Source organism: Triturus cristatus, chromosome 1_1, assembly GCF_964204655.1.
Source record: "Triturus cristatus chromosome 1_1, aTriCri1.1, whole genome shotgun sequence".
NCBI lineage: Eukaryota > Metazoa > Chordata > Amphibia > Caudata > Salamandridae > Triturus > Triturus cristatus.
This window is the reverse complement of record NC_140579.1, coordinates 423,263,271-423,283,801: the sequence shown is the minus strand read 5'-3', so window position 1 is coordinate 423,283,801 and position 20,531 is coordinate 423,263,271. Positions and strand designations below refer to the sequence as shown.

The 20,531-nt window shown below is 43.4% G+C and overlaps 1 protein-coding gene across 1 annotated transcript in view; it reads right to left on the bottom strand.

Annotated features, from left to right (window-relative positions):
- Window positions 1-18,714, bottom strand: part of LOC146870353 (serine/threonine-protein kinase tousled-like 2) — a 608,416-nt gene extending 589,702 nt beyond the window's left edge. The window contains exons 1-2 of the mRNA XM_085642876.1: window positions 18,542-18,714; window positions 1,462-1,614 (exon numbers count right to left, since the gene is read on the bottom strand). Coding sequence (XP_085499002.1) covers window positions 1,462-1,614; window positions 18,542-18,714 — 326 coding nt within the window. The remainder of the gene's footprint in view (window positions 1-1,461; window positions 1,615-18,541) is intronic.
- Window positions 18,715-20,531: the final 1,817 nt, after the last annotated feature.

The window sequence follows — 20,531 nt, the reverse complement described above, 5'->3', positions numbered from 1 at the left end:
CTTCAGAACGCTTCTTTTGTTTGGTGAACTGAAGCCACAAAAGCAGCCTCCCCTCTCTGTCCCTTAGAATTTTAGAAGAAAAGGTCCGACAGATCTTGCATTTTCTTACCTCATGAGAGGGATGGAGGAAGTAAATACAGTCTTAATGAGGATCATCCACATGGACTCTCATCCTGCCACGGGTCTTACAGGGGCGGAAGAGGCCTTTCTCATCCAACATGTTGAAAAGATCAAACTTGAGGAAAATTCAAGAAAGAAACTGAGTAGAACTCAGGGAGACTCCCTTCACACATGACGTGCTGTGAAAATCTGAGGTAAACTGCCTCTGCTGGGAAGGTTCTAGAGGGTACTAGCAGCTGATTGGTTGTATTCAACATTTAGTCCTTTTTTAAAAAGGACCTAGATAGGCTATGTTATGCATGGCTCAGGGCCATTATAGCCTATGACATTATTTAAACACTGCTTGATTATGTTACCGTGGGACGCTCTTCTCGACGACGGGGAATGATTCAGGCATGTGAATCTATGACAGATACCCCAATACTGGATAACCTGCATTTATAACTATCCATCACAAGTCCTTAGCATAGCTTGGAAACCTTGTCCCATCCGCCTGTGCTTTTTTGTATGAATAGCTCTGTTTTTCACTCAGTGAACTCAACAACTAAAAAAACAAACACCTGGGGTGACCTGTGGTTGTTTTCAGCCTTAGGCTATCACAGAGGAATTTGTACTCAAAGTGCACAAGTGATGGTAGGTACTGTTCCCTAATCTCAAGTTAGGTTATGGTTATAGTGTGACCGAAATTTATCATGTATCAATTCCATTCCAAGAAGCCCTTTCTGATAAACTTGTTCTAACTGGTAGGTTGGTGGTTACGCTGCCAAACATTCACATTTGCCAGAGAAGACTTCACTGCCAGCACTGCATGACCCACCCAATACACTCTTCCTTTGTTGTTGCTGGTAACTGGGGCAACAAAAGCAGCTAGAGAGCTCTGTTAGGCCTGGGAAAAACAAGTTTCTTAACTGAAACAATACTTTTTGCAGCTTAAAGCCCTTCTCAATGTACACCCTCGGCGAGGGGGTAAGAGCTACTTTTTCTTTTTTATGGAAACAACTTTTGCACTACACCACAGTTTCACAAGAACTAAAATTACGATTTACTAAGTTATTCTTGCAAAATCCTTGCTGAACAGCACCTATTGTATCCAGATGTCCTCAATATAAAAGAACTGGAGATTATTGCCTGGGAGGGACCTTTTGTAGCATATGTGACATAACCACGTTCACTAATATCTTAAATGGCATGTCTATAGAAAACGTAAGAGAATACCACTATCTTGATCTAAAGGTTCAGGCTCCTCACCCAAAAGTTGGGTGAAATTCATACAAACCTATACTGGAAAGGTATTGCTATCTAAAGAATCCTTGCACTATTAGGTTTTCCCATTGCACTTACGTTTCATTTTCTGCACCATTGGTTTTGCTCTTTCGCTGCTTTTGCTCATTGTTTGCAGGTGGGGTTTGGCCCATGGCAGGTGGTTTCCTTTTTGCCAGTAATTTTCGCTGTCGCTCAATTTCTTCCCGCTGTGAATTAATTCTCTCTTGTTGCCTGAAAAGTTGAAACAAAAAGGAACATAAGAAAGACTTGCAAAAGTACATTATCTTTTGGCTGATTCAAAAAAATGTATCTCTCACCAGTTCATATGTGTCAGCATTATTTGCATACTGAAAGATAATTTTTGAATTCCATGTGGGACTAAATTTGATGCAAACAGATACCCTTAATGTAAAAAGGATGTGTTGCAATGTAGCAGCACAAGAGAAAGCCTTTCTTAAGACGTGAATTAACATACTTAAAGGCGAAGTTATCTTCATAGGGATAGTACTTCAATAGTGTGTGCACACACCAGCTTAGCAGGATCCTTGGAAGCAGTCCACGACACGAAGAGCTTGCTTTGTGATGTAGAGGTATGTATTGTATTTCAGAATTCAGTGTGGTACCAGTGTGTTGCATCCACACCACAGGCGTAAAATCAGTTTAAAAGCACGCTCCAAAATAAACAAGTTACTTACTTTCGGTAATGCTCTTTCTGGTAGACACATTACCTAACTACTGATTCCTCAAATTAAGACTATCCACATGTGCTGAGCTGGACCTGGGGAAATTTCCAACAATTCTTTTGTACGCAGATAGTTGACATTACATAGTTCTGCAACAACTCTGTGCCGATCTTGAAGGAGCCAAGCCGCAAATAAGCGCCACCTCCTCACTCTGACATCGGTTTCCTTTATTTCTCCTTCCATGCCCACAGAGGTGGAATACTTCAAACAAATTACCAAAAGGTGTGCCAAAATCTACCTTGTAACCTTGTTATGATGTTCAGGAGTCCACTCCACAGAGCAGTAGGGCAGCGAGGAATCTATGGTTATGGTAAAGCGCTTTCGGTGAAAACTCCATTTAAACTGCTGATTCCTCCCCTTTAGAATATCGCTCAAGTGCTAGACTGAATCTGAAGAATATTTCAACAGTGTTCTGACATGCTAGTAGGTGGAGTCATGCAGATTCACACTGGATCCCTCCCACTCAGGAAGTGGCAGGCAGAGCTGCATATTTTATTCCATTCTAGCAGAACTTACAAAGTGCACGGCTAACCACACAGGGACTAAAAAAACTCAGAACTAGAGAAGAAACAGTCAACAGGTTAAACATAAAGCCACATCTAGAGACCTTTCATGGATGTTAAATTATCTGTACCCATCCTCAGAGCAGGAGGCAGCTTGTTCTATAGTTTGGAAACCAAAAAGAAAAAGAGCAACTGCCACACCGACCTTTACAAACTCTAGGAATCACTGTCCGATAAAAGGAAGCAGGTCTCAAAGATCTTCCTGATCTGTAAGGTTGTAGCATATAGTGCAACAAGCTTGGTCCTTCATTATGGCACAATGCATAAGGCTTTAAATTAAATACTTTTTTATGGAACGCCAAAGAAACTTAGATATGGAGGTTAAGACTGATTGATGTTTGGGAATCCTTAGCAGAAGACAAGCTGCAGAGTTTTGCACTACCTGTAGTCTATTCAGGACAGACTGTAAGGATCTCAAATAGAGCGCATTTTCGTAGTGCAAGCGAGAGGATACTAAAACTTGAACAACAATTCTATACACAGGCTGTGGGAAAATTCCAAGACCTTTCTGACCGACCTCAACTTGCCAAAACAACCAGCCGCCAGCTTTTTTACTCGTGTCTCTAAATGCCAATTTGCGAGCTAACCGCAAACATAGATTCTTACTGGGTTAGGGGACTGAGGAATTCTGCCCAACAATCAGGGGACCAATAGTTTATATTATTTCCAATTATCATCATCACTGTTTTCTCCCATTTAAGTTTTAGACAGCAAAACACCATCAATTTAGCTACTGTTTTAGTACTAGGTTTTCATAACTTCGGCTTGAAATATGATGCTGGGGCCAGTGAAATGACAATCTGGGTATCATCCACATACAAAACCAACAAAAGGCCAAATAATTCTAAAATATCTGCTAGTGGGCACACGTACGTGTTAAACCACGTAAGGCTCAAAGAAGACCTTTGAGGCACTTCACATGAAAGAGTCAGGGACTGTGATTTATCCAGCACCTGAAAGCTCAGGTCACCCAGAAAGGTGGCCAACCACTTCCAGACCAGGTGGGCCACTTCTAAATTGGGCAGTCTCTCTAATAATGTTGCATGGGATACCATACGTATGTTGCTGCACTGAGATCCAACAGGATCAAAGCAGCTGATCTTCCTTTATCAAGTGTCATTTAAAGTTCCCCCACTACTGCTCACAGAAGAGTCTCAGTATTGTTTCCAGGCATAAAGCATTTAAGAGCCACCCTGCGGGCTGATTTCGATTTCAGTTTCTTGTGTTTCCCTTTCCTCTCCCTCAGATCAGGGGCGGCCTTAGGCATGTGCAAGCTGTGCACCTGCACAGGGCCACCAAACCCCCCAGGGGCCACCATGAGGAATCGGATACAATACATATTCGTGGTGGCCCCTGGCAGGGATTTGGCGCATGAACGACTGAGGCGTGCTAAATCCAATGTGATGCACGCTGAATGGTTGTTCTTATACTCTTTTCCTTTCTAACCCAGTCTCGTCTTTGTGTGGGGTCGGCCTTGTTTCGGGCTCTTCTGGTAGGTCTTGTGCTTGTTTAGAACTTTTTTTCCAGGAGAATCGAGCTTGTTTTAATAGTCCAGGTCTGGCACCTCCGGAGGCTCGCATGCGCGCGCATGCGCAGTGCCCGCGAGTCCCGCAGCGAAGGGGTTACAGAAGCACCACGCATCACTGGCGGCAGGAGGGGTGGCAGCACCCATGCCCGGCGTGCAGCGAGCAGCACCGAGACCGGCCGAGGCCATGCACCGGCGCGCCTAGAGACCCTGGGCAAGAAAGGCCGCCTTGCAGAGGATAGCATGCCAGTGTGCAACCTTTGGTGCCAGCTGCGAGGTGAGCAGCCCGAGGGTCAGGGCATGGGGAGGGGGAGTGAGGAGGTCAGCGTGTGCCACTGCAGAGTGAACCCGAGGGAAGGTGAGCCATTGGACGAGGGTGTGGGGAGCCCTGGGGAGGAGGGCAGATCAGGCGTAGGAATGTAGCCCAGCCCGTGGGGGTGAGGAGCCGGGGGCGTGGGGAAGGTTGGGTGAGGATGTTATTGTAGATGGTGTGTGCTTTGGGTATGGGTGGAGGTAAGCCATGTGAGGTGGCGAGCTGGAGGTATTCTGGTGGTCATGGGAAGGGAGGGCATGATGAATCGTGAGAGAGAGCCTCTCTCTCACGATTCATCTCTGAGAGGGCGCGGGTCGGAGAGGTGGTCTCCGTACGCCAGGGGTAGGAAGTGGTACAGATCGGCGCTGTATATTGAGGGAAGAGTGAGTCAGGAGTGCAGGGGCGGTGTTTACTTGTGGCTGAGGGGAAGCATGGTGACTTTTGGAGGTGTAACTTGGGAGGGACGGTCGTATTGGGGGGAAGAGGAGAGCAGGGTACGAGGTGTTAGACGTAATGTTAAGGATTCATTAAAATGATTACAATTACTTATCAACAATCATGAAAACAGAGTATGAAGCTGATACTTGTGATCTAATGAGTGGATCTGCCTGCACGAATCTTTTAAAACATCGAGTGTTCGAATGTACTTGGCATTTGGTTATGTCTGTTTATATGGTGTTGAGGCAGACATGAAATGCAAGCACCTATGGATGGACGCCTGGAATAGGATGGCAGTGCCTACCCATGTTAACTCAATCTAATGCCCTTTTGCAGAGACCTTGGTAGGAGACTGGCTTCTTGATCATTTCTTTAATTACATTCCAGTGCTTGTCATGTGACTAGCAGAGAAAACTAGTTTAACTAGTCCTCAGTTTGCAATTGGTGAAGCAGCCTTCTCTGTCCATACTAGGGGCATAGTTACCATTGGTTCAGCAAGTACAGTGGTACTGAGACCCAAAACCCTCAGGGGCCCATTGAACCCTGATAATTGCTATATTTTACTTCCTGAGCAGCAGCAAAAGGGGCCATTTTCCTTGCTTATGCCACGGCCCATGGGGTCGTTGGTACGCTGTGCTAGTGATTTGTACGTCTGCTTGAAAGTTGTCTCCTGACTGGATGTTCCTTGCACATTAATTTTTCTTCAGTGAACCTCTAGTGCATTTTCATAGCCTTAGGACTCACTGTAATTAATCCTTGTTTAATAGGTGCTCTGAAAGCGAGCAGAACTGGTTGCTGGAATATGGCACTATACAAGAAACCTTAATTAAATATATTGTATTTTGTCTTTTGACAATGTGGTAAAGTGGACGAGTCTTTGGTTACCTGTAGGCTGTCTTCAGGTTCAGTTAGTGACGTACTGAGACAGGTCTCTGTGTGCCATGATTTCAAGGTAGCTTACTCTCTTCCTGCTAAGGTCACTTCCCAAATAGATCATGAACTATTCTCCAGGCTCTACTGTTCTCAGTGGACTGAGAAAACAGACCTTGTATGCCAAGTCACATGATCTACCCTATAGTTTTATAACACTCTTCAAATAAACCTTCCATATGTGGCTAGTCCTCATAATGTGTCATACATGTAGTGGGAAGGGTAATTACTATCAATCAGTCAGGGTTTGTAAAGCTCAGCTGCTTCACACATAAGGGTCTCGAGGCGGTGTGGGATTCATGCTACTGGATCATGCTGCTTGTTGGTTGAACAGCGAGGTCTTGTGGTCCTTCCTGAACTGCTGGAGCGATGGTGAGGCTCTGAGGTGCAGGGGGAGGGTTTTCAGGTCTTCACTGCCAGGTGGGAGAAGTAGCAGCCTCCACTGTTTTATCAGCGGCTGCATTGGGTGTCTGCTAGGGAGATGGTTCTGGAACATATTTTCCTGGTAGGTTGGTGGAACTTCACTCGTTCATTAAGGTATGCTGGTCCTTCATTGTGTAGTCCAGGGAAGACATGGCTTGGCAGTTCGGGCTGGACTGTTCCCATGAGGCACAGGGTCAAGGCTGATTTGCATATGGCCATGTCTGAACTGGGGTGGTGTGGTGAGCAAAAAAACGACGGATTTAGGCCCAGATCTCTGTACTGGGGTGAATGTATAACATTGTTCTGCATTCTGTCCACCAACTGTTGTTTTTGCAAGAAAATAAAAATGACACATCAAAATCTTTCAGCAGCCGCCACTGCTGATTGTCTTCTTTTTTTCCCTACCCACCGCTAGCCTCGCCCGCTGCATTGCAAGCAAAATGAAGAGAATTCGAGTACACAAATCTGGTTATTCGAAACGAAAGAGAAAGGTGGCTCAGCAGCCTTTCGTAGTGTCACAGGAAGGAGCAATCCTAAACTTTATCACCCAAGGGAAACCTAAAGATGGAGAATCCTCTGGCCAGAGTACTGCTGATGCACTAGGTAAAACAGGCGCTGACGACCATAAAGAAGAACAAAAAAATGATGATATCCATGAGCAGAATGATACTCATGAGCAGACCAATGAAAATGAACAAGGTGACTCTGAAATTGATACAAACATGCAGCAATTACCAACTCAGGATGAGGATTATTACAAAAGACCCTCAGACAGAGAAACTCAAACATCATTCATCGGTCCATCAACATCTGGCATTCTGAAGGAGGTACAGAGTTTACAGACGGATGATGCTGGTGTTGAAAAGGAAGCCAAAGAGCAAGACCATGTTACAGACCCGTGTTCTGAATATGATTTATGTGATTGGAGGGATCCTACTTTGTGGCCGAACTCTCTTACGGATGCGCAACGTGTTTTTCTTGTTGAAAGGGGTCCCTCCAGAGACCCAGATTCTAAAACAAAGTATCCAAGTGATGAGCACTCAAAAATTAAACGTCGTTTTTCTGTTACCATGTTACTGGTCATCTAACGCCTTTTCTGGACGTTTTATTAAAACACCTTCCTGAGCTCCGCCCCGCCCGGACCCCCTCTTCCGGGTCCCCCTACCTGCACTCCCTGCACAGGGCCACCATGAGCCTAGAGCCGCCCCTGCTCAGATGCAGCACACAAAACAACTGTTGGGAGACAGTATGTTGATACCGAATTCGGGACCTTTGCAGCTACTGAAAAGAGAAAGAAGTAGGAGGCCAGTGAGGAATCAGCAGCTACAGTATCCACCAGAAAAAGTGCTACCAATCAATCAATCAGTTGATTTGTAGAGCGCCGCTTATCACCTGTTTAGGGTATCCAGGTGCTTGGTGTGGGCAGGGAGTGGTGCTGGAAGTTGTCAGTAGAACATCCAGGTTTTTAGGCCATCTCTGTACTTCTGTAGGTTAGATGCAGTCCGGACGTGGAGTGAGAGGCCATTCCAGGTCTTGACGGCCAGGTAGGAGCCGGTGCGGCCGCTGCTTCTGCGAAAGCGGGACGTGTGGGTTAGGTGCGCAGTTGTCTGTCAAGTTAGTGGAACTTCAGTCTCTGGTAGAGGTAGGCTGGTCTTTTATTGTGCAGGGCTTTGTAGGCATGAGTCAGCAGTTTGAACTGGCACCTTTTTAAGAACAGGAAGCCAGTGGAGCGCTCTGCGGTGGGGGGTGATGTGGGATCTTCTCAGGAGGTCGAGGATGAGCCCGGCAGCAGCCTTTTGGATGGTTTGCAGTCTGCTCAGTAGTTGTGAGGTGATGCCCACGTGGAGGGAGTTTCCGCAGTGCAGGCGGCTGATGCAGAAGGTTTGGGTGACCGTGCATCTAGTGTTGATGGGAAGCCATCTGAATATTTTCTGGACCATACTGAGGAGGCAGGCTAAGGAGACAGCGTTTATCTGATGCTTCATGGTGAGCTTGTTGTCGAAGATGATGCCGAGGATTTTGGCATGGTCTGTTTGAGTGAGTATTACTACAGGTTTTGACAAGTTTCTTCAAATTAGTATAATTTCCCTGCTTGAATGCTTTTTTAACGGATTAATTAATTGTAACATATTTAGCTAATTGTTATTTTTTTCTTATTCACTTTTTGGATTTGTGCAAGATCTATATTGTGTTATCTTGGTTGTCATTTTTTGTTTGTTTTTCCTTTCTAGTGAGGTATCGTTGGTGCTTGCTGGGTCTGTGCAGTTGATCATACCCCTAGCTGTCTGTGGCAAGTGAGATATCTTTATAGAGTATCAATTTCATTGTGTGGGTTGTAATGATTGTTTTTTCAGGATCATTAAAGGTCAATAGTTATATTTTCTCTTTGATACAGCTGAGTTTGTTGAGTTCTAATTTGAGACAGTGTCGTTTAGGGCTTTCTTGCTTGTTGAGTTAGTGTCATAAGCAATGTTCCCTCTAATTTTTTTCCTCAGTGTGCGGCAGTATAAGGTCTCTGTGCACTGCAACTAAGGCTATGTGCGCCGGGAATCAGACCGTGTGGGTGCAGCGCCAAATATCACTCCAAACTTTTACTTAAAAAAGTGAAAAGAGTGCATTTCCACACATGTAGCGCCATATGAAGTGTCTTAAAGCAGGTTTTCAATTTAGAAATACACGCAATGACATGAATTGGTTACACAGGCAAGTACACTTTGGGTTTAGAAAAGCACAGGACTCCAATGGTGGTACCGTAATACGATTTTACTAAAGATCCTCAACTCGAGCACTGTTCATAGGGTGGGGAGTGTTGGGAGCCTATACAAGATCACATATATACACAATTACATAACATATTTACAATTTGATGTGCAAGCTACTGAGTATTGTCTGGCTTTCCCATCAGAGATAGTTTGTCACCACTCCAAAAACGAGCCCCCTACAGCAAGTCGTCGTAACAACTTCTGAGTTAAAGTAACTTGTGGTAAAGTCGCAGTCGGGGTAGTGAATGCTTTGCAAAGGCTAGTCATTGTTGGCACTGCGAGGTAAAGGAGGTTTCCCGTGATTAATATTTCTGCTGGAGAGAGTTGTTTGCCTAGTTGCAGTTTTGATTCATCATAAAGTAGTACAGAGGATTATTATGGCTGTTTTAAAAATGTGTATGACGTGTCAAAGAGCTGCTTGCAATCTGCATGGTATAGGTTAAAGTTATGTTTTTTTCCTTATCTTTCACTATACTAATGTTGGTAAAAAGGATTGGTTTGGGTGGAAATACATTCTTATTAGTAAAGACAACCCTAACCACTCCAGTACGTTTTAACCCCTAGACTTCTCCTGCAACCACTGGCTCAAATTAAGCACTAGCAACACAGTATGTTGCCTTCTGTTAGGGCTCTAATTGTGTTTCAGGTTAGAACATTGAGGTAGGAGTTCTCGCCTCAGCATTCAACCCCTTTATGAAAGTATAGCGGTTGGCACAAGCCACGATCCAAACCACCTACTGCACAAGATTTAGGGCAAAACAGAAAAACAGTTCACATAGATGATTTTATAGCTCCCAATCCAAACTACAAGTAATGTTTTAAATTTACCCGTGTTTTATATTGCAGGACAAATATGTTATAGTATTTTCAAGGCACATTTTATTTGTTCTTAAAAAACATAACATGTATGCTTTTTAAAATTAGATGAATATATTGAACCACATTCTGCCTGCAAAGCTAATAAAGACAGCATCCGCTTTACAACTACTTCAACTGTCCTGCGTTTTCATTTTTTCTTTGTTTTGGCATTGAAACATGATTTAAATATCCTTTACCTTTTGGAACATGATACAAATGGCTCGTGCCTTTGCGGCCTCAAATATGGAAGGCCTCAAGGTATCTCTATTTCAAACATATGACAATAAGTAGCAAGAGCCTAGCGCCAATAATGGTCACTCTCTCTTCTTTTGTTACCGGCTTGCGATGGGTGATAGCTGGTCACTGCAGGGTAATGACACAGTGATGGCTGGTGCCATAATTAATCCATGCAGGGCAGGAGAGCTTCGGCCTATCATTGGAGAGGGTGCGGCACAGAATATTTAAAGAATTACTAAAATAAATCACCATAAAAAAGAGACACGGAAGAGGGCACAATAAAACAAGTATGAAGAAAAGTAATAGATGGTGTAGAAGCACTAGAGCGCTATATAAAACTGCCAAAAGGCCCACAATCAGCTCCACAGCCCCCGCACTAATAAAAGAATTGCAGTCAGCCCTGCCAAGTGTTACGCATCAGGCGTGAGACTATTGCATTTCAGTGCGGCGGTCCGCATCACTGCACTGAAATGGAAAGTCACGCATTATTGCGCCTCTCACAGCTGTCATGTCTATGATGTATACACACCATGCTGAAAGCTGTGAGAGTGGTGCGCAATGCTCCCGGCATACTTTGGAGCTGGCTGGGCTCATCTGCGCTAGCGCTGCTACAATGTAACACTACAGCCGCACGATAACTTTGACGTCAGAGGAGTCACTGTCAGTGCGCCCAATGGCTACTGTGGAGACAGTGTTTGAGTCTTTTAAAGTAACTAATTTTAGTAGGCACGTAGTCCGCGGCGCGAGCGGAGCGGGAGGCATCTGCAAGTTGATCATCCTGCAGCGCTTTGCGATAGCTCCTTGGGCCGGAACATTTATCATTTGAAATATCCTCAAATCTTATTACTTGCCAGGGCTGCTACAAAATCCTCTATTGCCCACGGCGATAACACTCTCATTGGGTCTCCTCCATGTCACGAGGGGGCCCTCAAGGTAAAGAGGAAAGAGAGTCTGCGCAGGTTGAGGCCTTGATAGACCCTGCCTGGTGAATGCGCTGGGCGGGTGAAGCCAAATGTGCCTGGGCCACAACTGCAAGCCCTTGCTGGCACCCGGAGACAAGGTACAGCCCGCAACATGAAAAGAGAGGTGGGGTACCAGTGATCAGCTCCAGGCCTGAAGTAGCAGCATGTGCGATAAGAACACCACGCGGTGGCATTTGCTCAGCTCAGTGGGGGTAATAGCATGGCAGCTGGGCGCATTGATCTCACCACAGCGGCGGCGCCTGTATTATATTGAGCATTATGTATCCTGGACTAAGTCGACCTCGGCCCCACCAGCGTCAACGGCGGCTGTCTCACAGTCATGAGCCAGACCCACCCAGACCAGGTAGATGGTGTTGGTTAACCGCCGAAGTCAAAATCGCTGCGGTCTGGCCACGCAAGGGCCCACCTGTTGCCACGGACCCGACACACCTGAGAACGTCAACCAACAAAGTAAGTGCCAAAGAGACTGAGCTGGTATAATAATCTTAATTAAAGACGTGTTGTGCTTTCACCCATCAAACATAATGAAGAACCAAAGTAGCAGTTTGTATTTTAATTTCACAGAATGCTTTTTTCCTGGCTGCATATTTTATTTGTGCTTTGCAGCAGTTAAATTCATAGAGTTTCTCATTAATCAAATGGATGTTGTTTCTGATATTTGTATATTTCCCTCGTCTTCTTTGCCTGATTTAGCTTGCAAGAAAGTGTCATTCCTAGTCATTAAAATGTCACTCATAATTAGTCTGAAAATATGACAATGTCACATATAGCAATCTGAAACCTTGGCAGCTATGCGCAGTCTCAAACATGACGTGTGCTTTCAGAATCCTGAACGCACAAGTCGTGCTTGTTGACTTTCTGCATTGCTTTTCCTAATAGTGCAGGGCTGCGAGGCTGATGTGGGCCTTTGAAATAGTATTCATGTTAATTGCAGCGGCCGTGTGCTCTGCAATTAACATGAATACTATCTCAAAGGCCCAAATCAGCCCTGCAACAGCACATTCTTAATAAAAGAAATGCAGAAAGTCAACAAGCAAAACATGTACTTTCACGATTCTGAAAACACACGTCGTGTTGGTTAACTTTCTGCATTAATTTTCTTAATGGTGCTTGGCTGTGGGGCTGTTGTGGGCCTTTGAGACAGTATTCATGTTAATTGCAGCGTCATTGTGCTCTGCCATTAACATGCATACTATTTCAAAGGTCCACATCAGCCCCGCCACAGCGCACTCTTAAGAAAAGAAATGCAGAAAGTTAACCAACACAACGTGTTTTTTCAGAATCCTGAAAGCACACGTCGTGCTTTAGATTTGCTGCATTAATTTTCCTAATGGTGCGCGGCTGTTGGGCTGATGTAGGCCTTTGAGATAGTATTTATGTTAATTTCAGCACACAAAGGCGCTGCAATTAACACGAATACTATCTCAAAGGCCCACATAAGCCCCACAGCCGCGCACCATTAGAAAAATTAATGCAGCAAGTGAATGCCAGCCCTCCCTAACCCTAGAGGCGGTAAGGGAAACACTTACCTGCCGCTCCGCCGTGTCACGATTGTCTCTTCCTGCCTCACGCAACCAGGAAATGACCGTATTTGGCGCAGCTCGCATTTTAAAACCGGCGGCGCGAACGGTCTCTCAGGCAGTGTGCGCGCTAAATACAGGACACTGCGCATGCGGGTGAGCATGGTGCGCGCGCCAGCACATTATTGGGAACAGTGGTCATAAGTAAACATTACGGCTGCGCACAAGCTGACCTTCCAGAAGGTTGTAGGTTTGCTTTTTAGGTCGAGCCTAGAGTCAGCGCGCAAGCGCTGTCCAGGGAAGATCTGTGGTAGTTCATTACATGAGGGAAGCCCCGCCCACTGCCCGCCCATTTTTTCATTCGCTTCTGTAGGAAGCTGGCTCTGTATACACTATACCAAAGCAGGGATGTGGAATTCCTATAGCCCGACGCCCAGGACATATTGTTTGGGGTCAAGGGCAACAAGTTTTAATGTGCATTTAGGTCCAACCCCCTGCAGCACAAACCCTTTGGCTGCCAGTTTGCAGTACCCCATTAAGGATCAGGGAAGGGCACTGCCTGCAGTTAAGTTAATATTTGTGTGCATGTGTTAATGCTGTTCAAACTTGTACTTATGGTTCATTAATTGAAAGCCTTTATTATTAGGGTGAGCGCTCTCAGTAAATGTAAGTTCTGACTGCACTACTGACAGTGGTTCCAGTATAAAAATGTGTACAAACGGTTTCAAAGTTTAGCAATATGAGGCTATGCATATTGCTCCCAGAATGCTCTCTGATTAGATGCAAATATTTGCAGAAGCTTGAAAGCAAGATTATTGATTCTTTGCTTTCAATATAAAATGTTACTAAAAAATGAAAGTAGGAAACTTTTCTTTTTTTTTGCTAAACTGCTGTAAAATTTCAGGTACCATTTCTTTGCAGCATCATTTAGTAAAATGTGTTGATGCATGCTAGTATTTCCCCAAAATATTCATATTAGAAAATCAGTGTAACCAGTTTCAATAAGATTTTGGGAAACCTAAAAATAAACAAGCATTGGCAAAGCCAATAGGTCTGAAATGGTGGTCAGATTTTTAGTTTTGGCAATGAGTGACTTGTGTTGGCATGGTTTTTGTAAAACCTTATTGATGTGAGAGCTGCTGGACCCTCACCATTATAACAAACATTGGCAAAAGCAAAAATTGTTTCTGGTCTCAAAAAAGCACACACTGCCACATTAGTTACTGGCACTGAACAAAACTAATTTGTGTGCCGATATGCTCCTTGTGAAAGAGCAGCATTTTAATAAATACAAAAGGTCATGGTTAACGCCAGACCAAACTAGGGGCCCAATTATTAAAGAAAGTCTCAAAGGTGCACCCTTGGTATATGTCCTTGCATTAAGGGCAGCAATATGGCTTTCGTGAATTCACAAGAATTTACAGCAGTAGGGCAAGAGATAGTACTTCTAGAAAATATTTGTGAACTGCATTTTAGCATGAGCAAAGAAGCATGTGTAGATTTGCTCATTGGAAAACCTGTTTGCAAGTTTATTTTCCCTCTAACCACTTTTTTCCCATTTCTGGAAGAAGGTTTACTTCTGCCATTGTCTGGAGTAAATTTCCAAAATTTCTCAGTATTGGAAAAGGTTAGAGAAGAGTTGTTGAAAACCCTTAAAACAAGTTAGTAGGTTCGCACAGACTCAAAAGGATATTCCAACCCTTAAACTATTGTTTACCACTACCTTCGGTCCCAGTATGTAGATCTGCGGAAACGTAGCAACATAAAGGGATTGCTAGTATTCAAACACTACTATGGTATGAGCCCTGGCATAATCGGAGAGGCTATATAAAAGCTCTTATATAATGAGATTGCTGCCATAATTTGTCGCCGCACAACTTGGCACCAATGGGACAAGTGGATTTTGTTACAGGACAAGTAGATTTATGAAGCAACCTTCCCCATGGACAAGTAGATATTTTAATAAATTCCACACCCCTGCAAAAGTGAGGTATAGTGTCCACAGAGTCCGCGGAACCCCAAAGGTAGGCAGAGGTAAAGTTAGATAGCAAGTCACTCTCTATTTGTGGAAGTGTGGTCGAGCAGTAAAGCAGTAACAGAGGACAGTATTAAGCATTTGTTGAACACACTCAGTCATCGAATGAATTCACACACTCAAAGACTGAACTTCAGACCAATTGTTTTTGTATAAAAATATTCTTTTAGTTATTTTATTTCCTAGAACCAAGCAAGCCTGGCACAGCTAAGTGATCAGTACTTGGCAGTAAATATACAATTGAAACACTATAGTTTGTAATGGTATATGCACTTTGTTTTGACTTACAGTATTGTTGCAGAGAAATGCAGCGTTTTGTAAATACAGTACATAGACTTGAAAGGGCTTTTCAGTAAAATACCAGGTAAGTTACTTTTTAAGATTACTTTCTTTTCTTACTCAGTGTAGCATACCTAGATACTACACTGGGACATTTCCTGTAAACAGGTAAGTAAAAGTGTTTTTGTTAAACAGTACAATTCTAAAGAATTTTTTTAGGTTTTCAAACTCCACACGTTTGCAAGAAAAACAGTCAATGTTATCCTATGGAGGAAAACAGCGTTATCGGTTTTGAGGTAAGTATTTGGTAGTGGGAGTTGGTGTTCTGGGGTTAGACTCAGAGGTCCCCCATGGTCAAGGATGCACGCTTGTTACACCCTCAGTGGCACTAGGGTGGCCGGGTGCTGAGGCCCAATGTTATCCAATGGGGGATAGGTGGCCTCCGGTTGGTGGCTGCTGACGAGCAGGCCACTTGGTTGTGGGAGCAAAGCTCCTGGACTTTAGCTCAGGGCAAATGGGAAAACAAAGTAGCACCAAAGGTGCACCCTCAGCGGCACTAGGGCGGCCGGGTGCAGGGTGCTGTTTTGATATTGGGCGCCCTGTTATTTGCAATGTGGAACTTCCTGTTTGCAAAGGCACTGTAGTTTCTTCTAGTCTGAGGAGTGTTACAGGTAGGTAAAAAGGTTGGGACAAATGGGTCCCTTCCCTGGGGTGGGTACACCCCCTATTGTGCCACCCTCTAGTGGCAGGGGCATAAGCCTGTCCCTGGTTGGCACAGTCCACCCACCTGCAAGATGGCAGGGACAGAGCTGTGCTTCACCTCGCCTCCCCCACTTGAGGGGTGGAGTTGGCAGAGGTGGGCACACCTCTCTTCCTCACTTGTTTTTCCCATCGGTTCTCCCACCCAAAGTGGGGGTCAGAACCAGTGGGGACCAGTTGATGAAAGCAGAAAGTGGCCTGGGGGAGCTCACAAAGGCAGAAAGCCTTTGAAGCTTCCCCTTCGTGAACCCTGCCCATCCTGGGGAAGGAGGCTGCACCTCGTCCCAGGATGTGCATTGTTTCAGGTCCCAGAGAGCAGCAGGCTCTCGACCCAGGGGTCCAGAAACATGTCTGGTGGTGGCAACTGAAAGCAGCCACTCAGCCTGGACACTAGTGGTAGGTTAGTTTTCAGGAGGCATCTCTAAGATGCCCTGTGTGCATTTTTTATTAAATCCCACACCAGCATCAGTGTAGTTTTAATGTGCTGAGAAGTTTGATACCAAACTTCTCAGTTTTCAGTGTAACCATTATGGTGCTGTGGAGTTCGTAATGACACTTCCAGCACCGTATACTCTTCATGGCAGCACTGCACTTACAATGACTAAGAATGCACTTAGACACTGTAGGGCACAGCTTTCTAAACTTTTCATGTTGGTGACACACCTTTTAGAGAATCTTCAACTAGGGACATGGTAACGCGAGCGAGCCCAAACCACCTCAGGGGAGTCCGGGGGGGTTCTCCCCTTGAGAAAATTTTGACAAAATAGTGGCCAAATGGTGCATTTCCAAGCAAATTTGAGAAAGCAGGAAGGTTAATAAAGCAATTGTGAATCTGTTCTAACAAAGACAGTGACTGGCAAAACTGGGTGTAAGCAAGGTTAGATTTGTGCCTGAAAAAAGAATATAATCATGCACACATTGACACATGCCCCAGTGATTTACGGCACAAAAAGGGAGGGGGGGTGCACGCACTGCCAACCCTTTCAACCATGCACAAAGTCCACCTGTTGCCTTGCTGAATATGAGTTATACAAAAATCCGTTCAGGAAGGGGGAATTGTGAGTGGTAAAACTATCATTCAACCTATCAGCCGGTCACTGCGCATTGAACTCAGGTGGGACCGCTTTCCTCATTGCAGCGTGCCAAAAGGCAACAGAAAATAAGACAAGTGATATGTTTTTCCATTCAGTACTTTGAGGTAAAATTAACCGGATACAAGACATAAGGACAAATACTTACAAGCCATATAAATTGTAACTGTATCAAAATGTATGGGGACACAACATATCTCACGAAAACCTTTCATTGATTTTTAAACTGAATTGAACTGATTTTTAAAAGAAAAAAATAAGATTTGTAATATAACACACATACATTCCCAAAACATGTTGTCCTTTATGAGTAACAATATAAATATGTGCAAGAATGAAAAACTTTGAATAAAAACAACAGCACTTACTATTTTATTGAGATGAATGAGGTGGATAGGATGAACACAGCTGGTCAATATTACGCATTTCGGAATTAAGCATTTTCATGGATTTCAACATTTGGTAAGTAATGATGAGGGTTCTCTCTGAGCAGTGTTAAATGGTCAACAATCAGGGGGCTGATATCACATTTCAGCAGGCACTTAGCAGTTTTGGAAAACCTTTCAAAATTCCCTCCTTGCGCTTTCCTTTTCCAAATTGCTCTTTTGTCTCTCATAGCACAAGAATTACAAAATTTGAAAAAAAACCAACAGCACTTGTCTTACTATTTTAATGAGAAATATGAGGCCGATAGGATGAACACAGCTGGTCAATATTTGGTTGAATATTTGATAAAGACACTCGCATTTCATCATCAAGCATTTTCAAGCACCCACATTTCAGTGTCTTTAAATTTGTCATCGTTGAAAAGGATACTTCACAAATGTATGTAGTAGATAACTGCAAGAGAATACTTAACGATTTTTTACCTATGTTTGGATGCATTTTTGTAACACGAATCCAAAAGCTGTCTAAATCACCCTCTGCATGCATCATGAACATACTTCGATCATTTTTTATTTCAGCTAATTCTTCTTCTTCAGTTAGTGAAAAGTTCCCAGTTGCAAGAAATGGATTTCTGATCCAATCATAGTCTTGGATTTCAACATTTGGAAATTAATGAGAAACTTTCTCTCCGAACAATGTTAAATGGTCAACAATCAGCGGGCTGATCTCATTTTTCAGCTGTCACTCATCAGTTTTGGAAAACATTTCAAAACTTTCTTCTTTCACTTTCCTTTCCCAAATTTTTATTTTGTCTCTGAAAGCACCAATTGTATCTACTGCTGTTAAGATATTTTCTCCTATTCCTTGCATACGTCTGTGTGCAGTAGGAGCTTTTTAAACCTTGCCCCCATTTGTCCACAAATATGAGGAAAATATTCGTGATTTAAGAGGTCTGCTTTTAATGTAATTGACCATTTGAATCACTTTGTCCATAACTTTTCTTAATTCATTTCCAATGGTTTGCGCGACTAGTGCCTCCCGATGTAAAAAGCAATGAGTAAATATGATATTTGCATTTTCTTTCTTTGCTAAAGCTATAAAACCTTTTGTTGAGCCAACCATTGAGGGTGCACCATCCGTGCATATCCCGACACAATTTAACCAGCGCAAATTATTTTCCTTCATGAAGCAATCTAAAGATGTAAATATATCCTCACCTCTAGTTCTCAAGGGAAGTTCTAGGCAACACAGGAATTGCTCAATAATTCTGTCACTATGAATGAAACTTATAAAAACCAGTAATTGAGCTAACCCACTGACATCCGTAGATTCGTCTAATTGCAATGTAAAGACCATATTATAGTCTTGGAAAATATCCTTCATTTGTAACTTAACGTTAGCAGACATATCCTGAATACGTCTTCCAATTGTGTTATCTGCCAAAGGGATTTTATTAACTTCTATCTCAAATTCTGCCCCAAACATTGTTCGAACAATAGCACAGCAAGATTGCCTTATGGTGGTTTCGGCAACAGTGTGTGGTTCCTTGTTTTTGGCAATTATTTGAGCAACCAAGTAACTTGCCTTTTGAGCTTTCTCTGATGTCTTCGTTCTCTTTGTGAATGATGCAGACTGCTTCCTTGTAGATTTAGAAAGCTCAAAAAAGTATTCTTCTGTTTTTTCTGACAAATGGCTGTGTTTTGTGGTAAAATGTCATTTTAACTTATTTGGTACCATACTTTCATTTGCAAGTATTTCCCCACAAACTAAACACTGGGGGCAAGGATGGTTTTCATTACCAGAAAATGTGAACCCCAGTTTCATATAAGCTTTGTTATATAAATGAGGATGGGAGATTTTCCCTTTACACTTCTTACATGCTGAGACAGACCGCTCAGTTTATTCTTGGGTACTTTGTTCAATAGCTGCTACATGTTGTTCTTCGCAAACGCCATCTTCACCAGCTTTTCGCTTCCTAATTATAAACTTATCCATTTGGAGTTTCTGTTTGCCTTCCGGGAATATGAAGAAATATGGAAATCTAGAGATAGGAAGAACATGAGACACAGAGTTTAACATTCTTACGCCTTGCTTACAGTCCTCATTCTCTCTAGTATCCTTGAGTAGTAGATAATCATGTGAAATCGGAGCTCTCCGCATAGCGGGGACAGAAGTAATAAATGCATTGACGCTGGCTCAGACAGACTCAGGATGCCAAGTGAGCTGTCCCGAACCCACAATTATATTCCATCCTTTATCAGAAGGCCCTTACATTTCCATGCCATGGTCTTCCCCGCCAAATTAGATTTCTTACTTTCCTAAAAAACTATTTATGTCTCATTTTTAATCTACCTATTTGAACAGGAAGCAATCAAGAGATAATCACATAAACAACCACATATTCTTCCGCTATGATCCTGAAGCCTTTTTGACTGGATCAGAGACAGGCAAACTAAATGAGGTAGCAGTGCGGGACGCGGAAAACATGACATTGAAGGTGGAAGAGCCACGCCAACATTGCCCACGGGAAATTCTAATTAAGTTGGAGAACCACGTTTCTGAAACCTCAAAAATGGTTAGGAAATCAAACGGTTGCCCGAGCTGTGTTGTCATCTTTCAATAATCTAGTTCTAATCTAGTCAATAATATCAAAGGACTTAAGATTGGTCTAGAAAACAACGAGGCAAACACAAGATGATGATGGACGGAGCGCTGAAACTTTACAGACACTGACCCCCAGTCACAGATCTGGGTTTAATCCATAATCATTCTTTAGCTCACTGTGCCACCTCAGTTCAGACCCAGCTATATGACAATGAATGTACACTGGAAGAGTAAGCAGTAAACACAGAGCTGGAATCTCAACCAATTTTGAAAGTCAGAAATATAAACAAAGCATTTACTTAACAGCAAAAAAAAGAAAACGGCTTGCTTGAAACGTGACTTTCGGAACGTACAAACAACCAAAGTGCAACACTACCTTGATGGCTAACTGACCAACTCTAGTTTTACAGTTATATACACAAACATCTCAATCCAGCATATAGTAAGGCTCACTTTAGTGCACAAGTAACAGAGCAGTCATAGGATGGTAAGCATGTAACACAGGTTATTTGAACATGGTTTTTCAAGTGCGCAGCTTTAAAAATGAATGTCTAGATTAGAATTAGAGAAGCCAAACTGAGGCAGCTTGCTTCTGTGACTACATGATCCACACTAATGGTAAAGTATCTTCTGAAATTTGGAGAAGCCTGGTCAGCCCCAGGTCTGTTAGGGTTTGCTAGGCATAAATGAATATACAA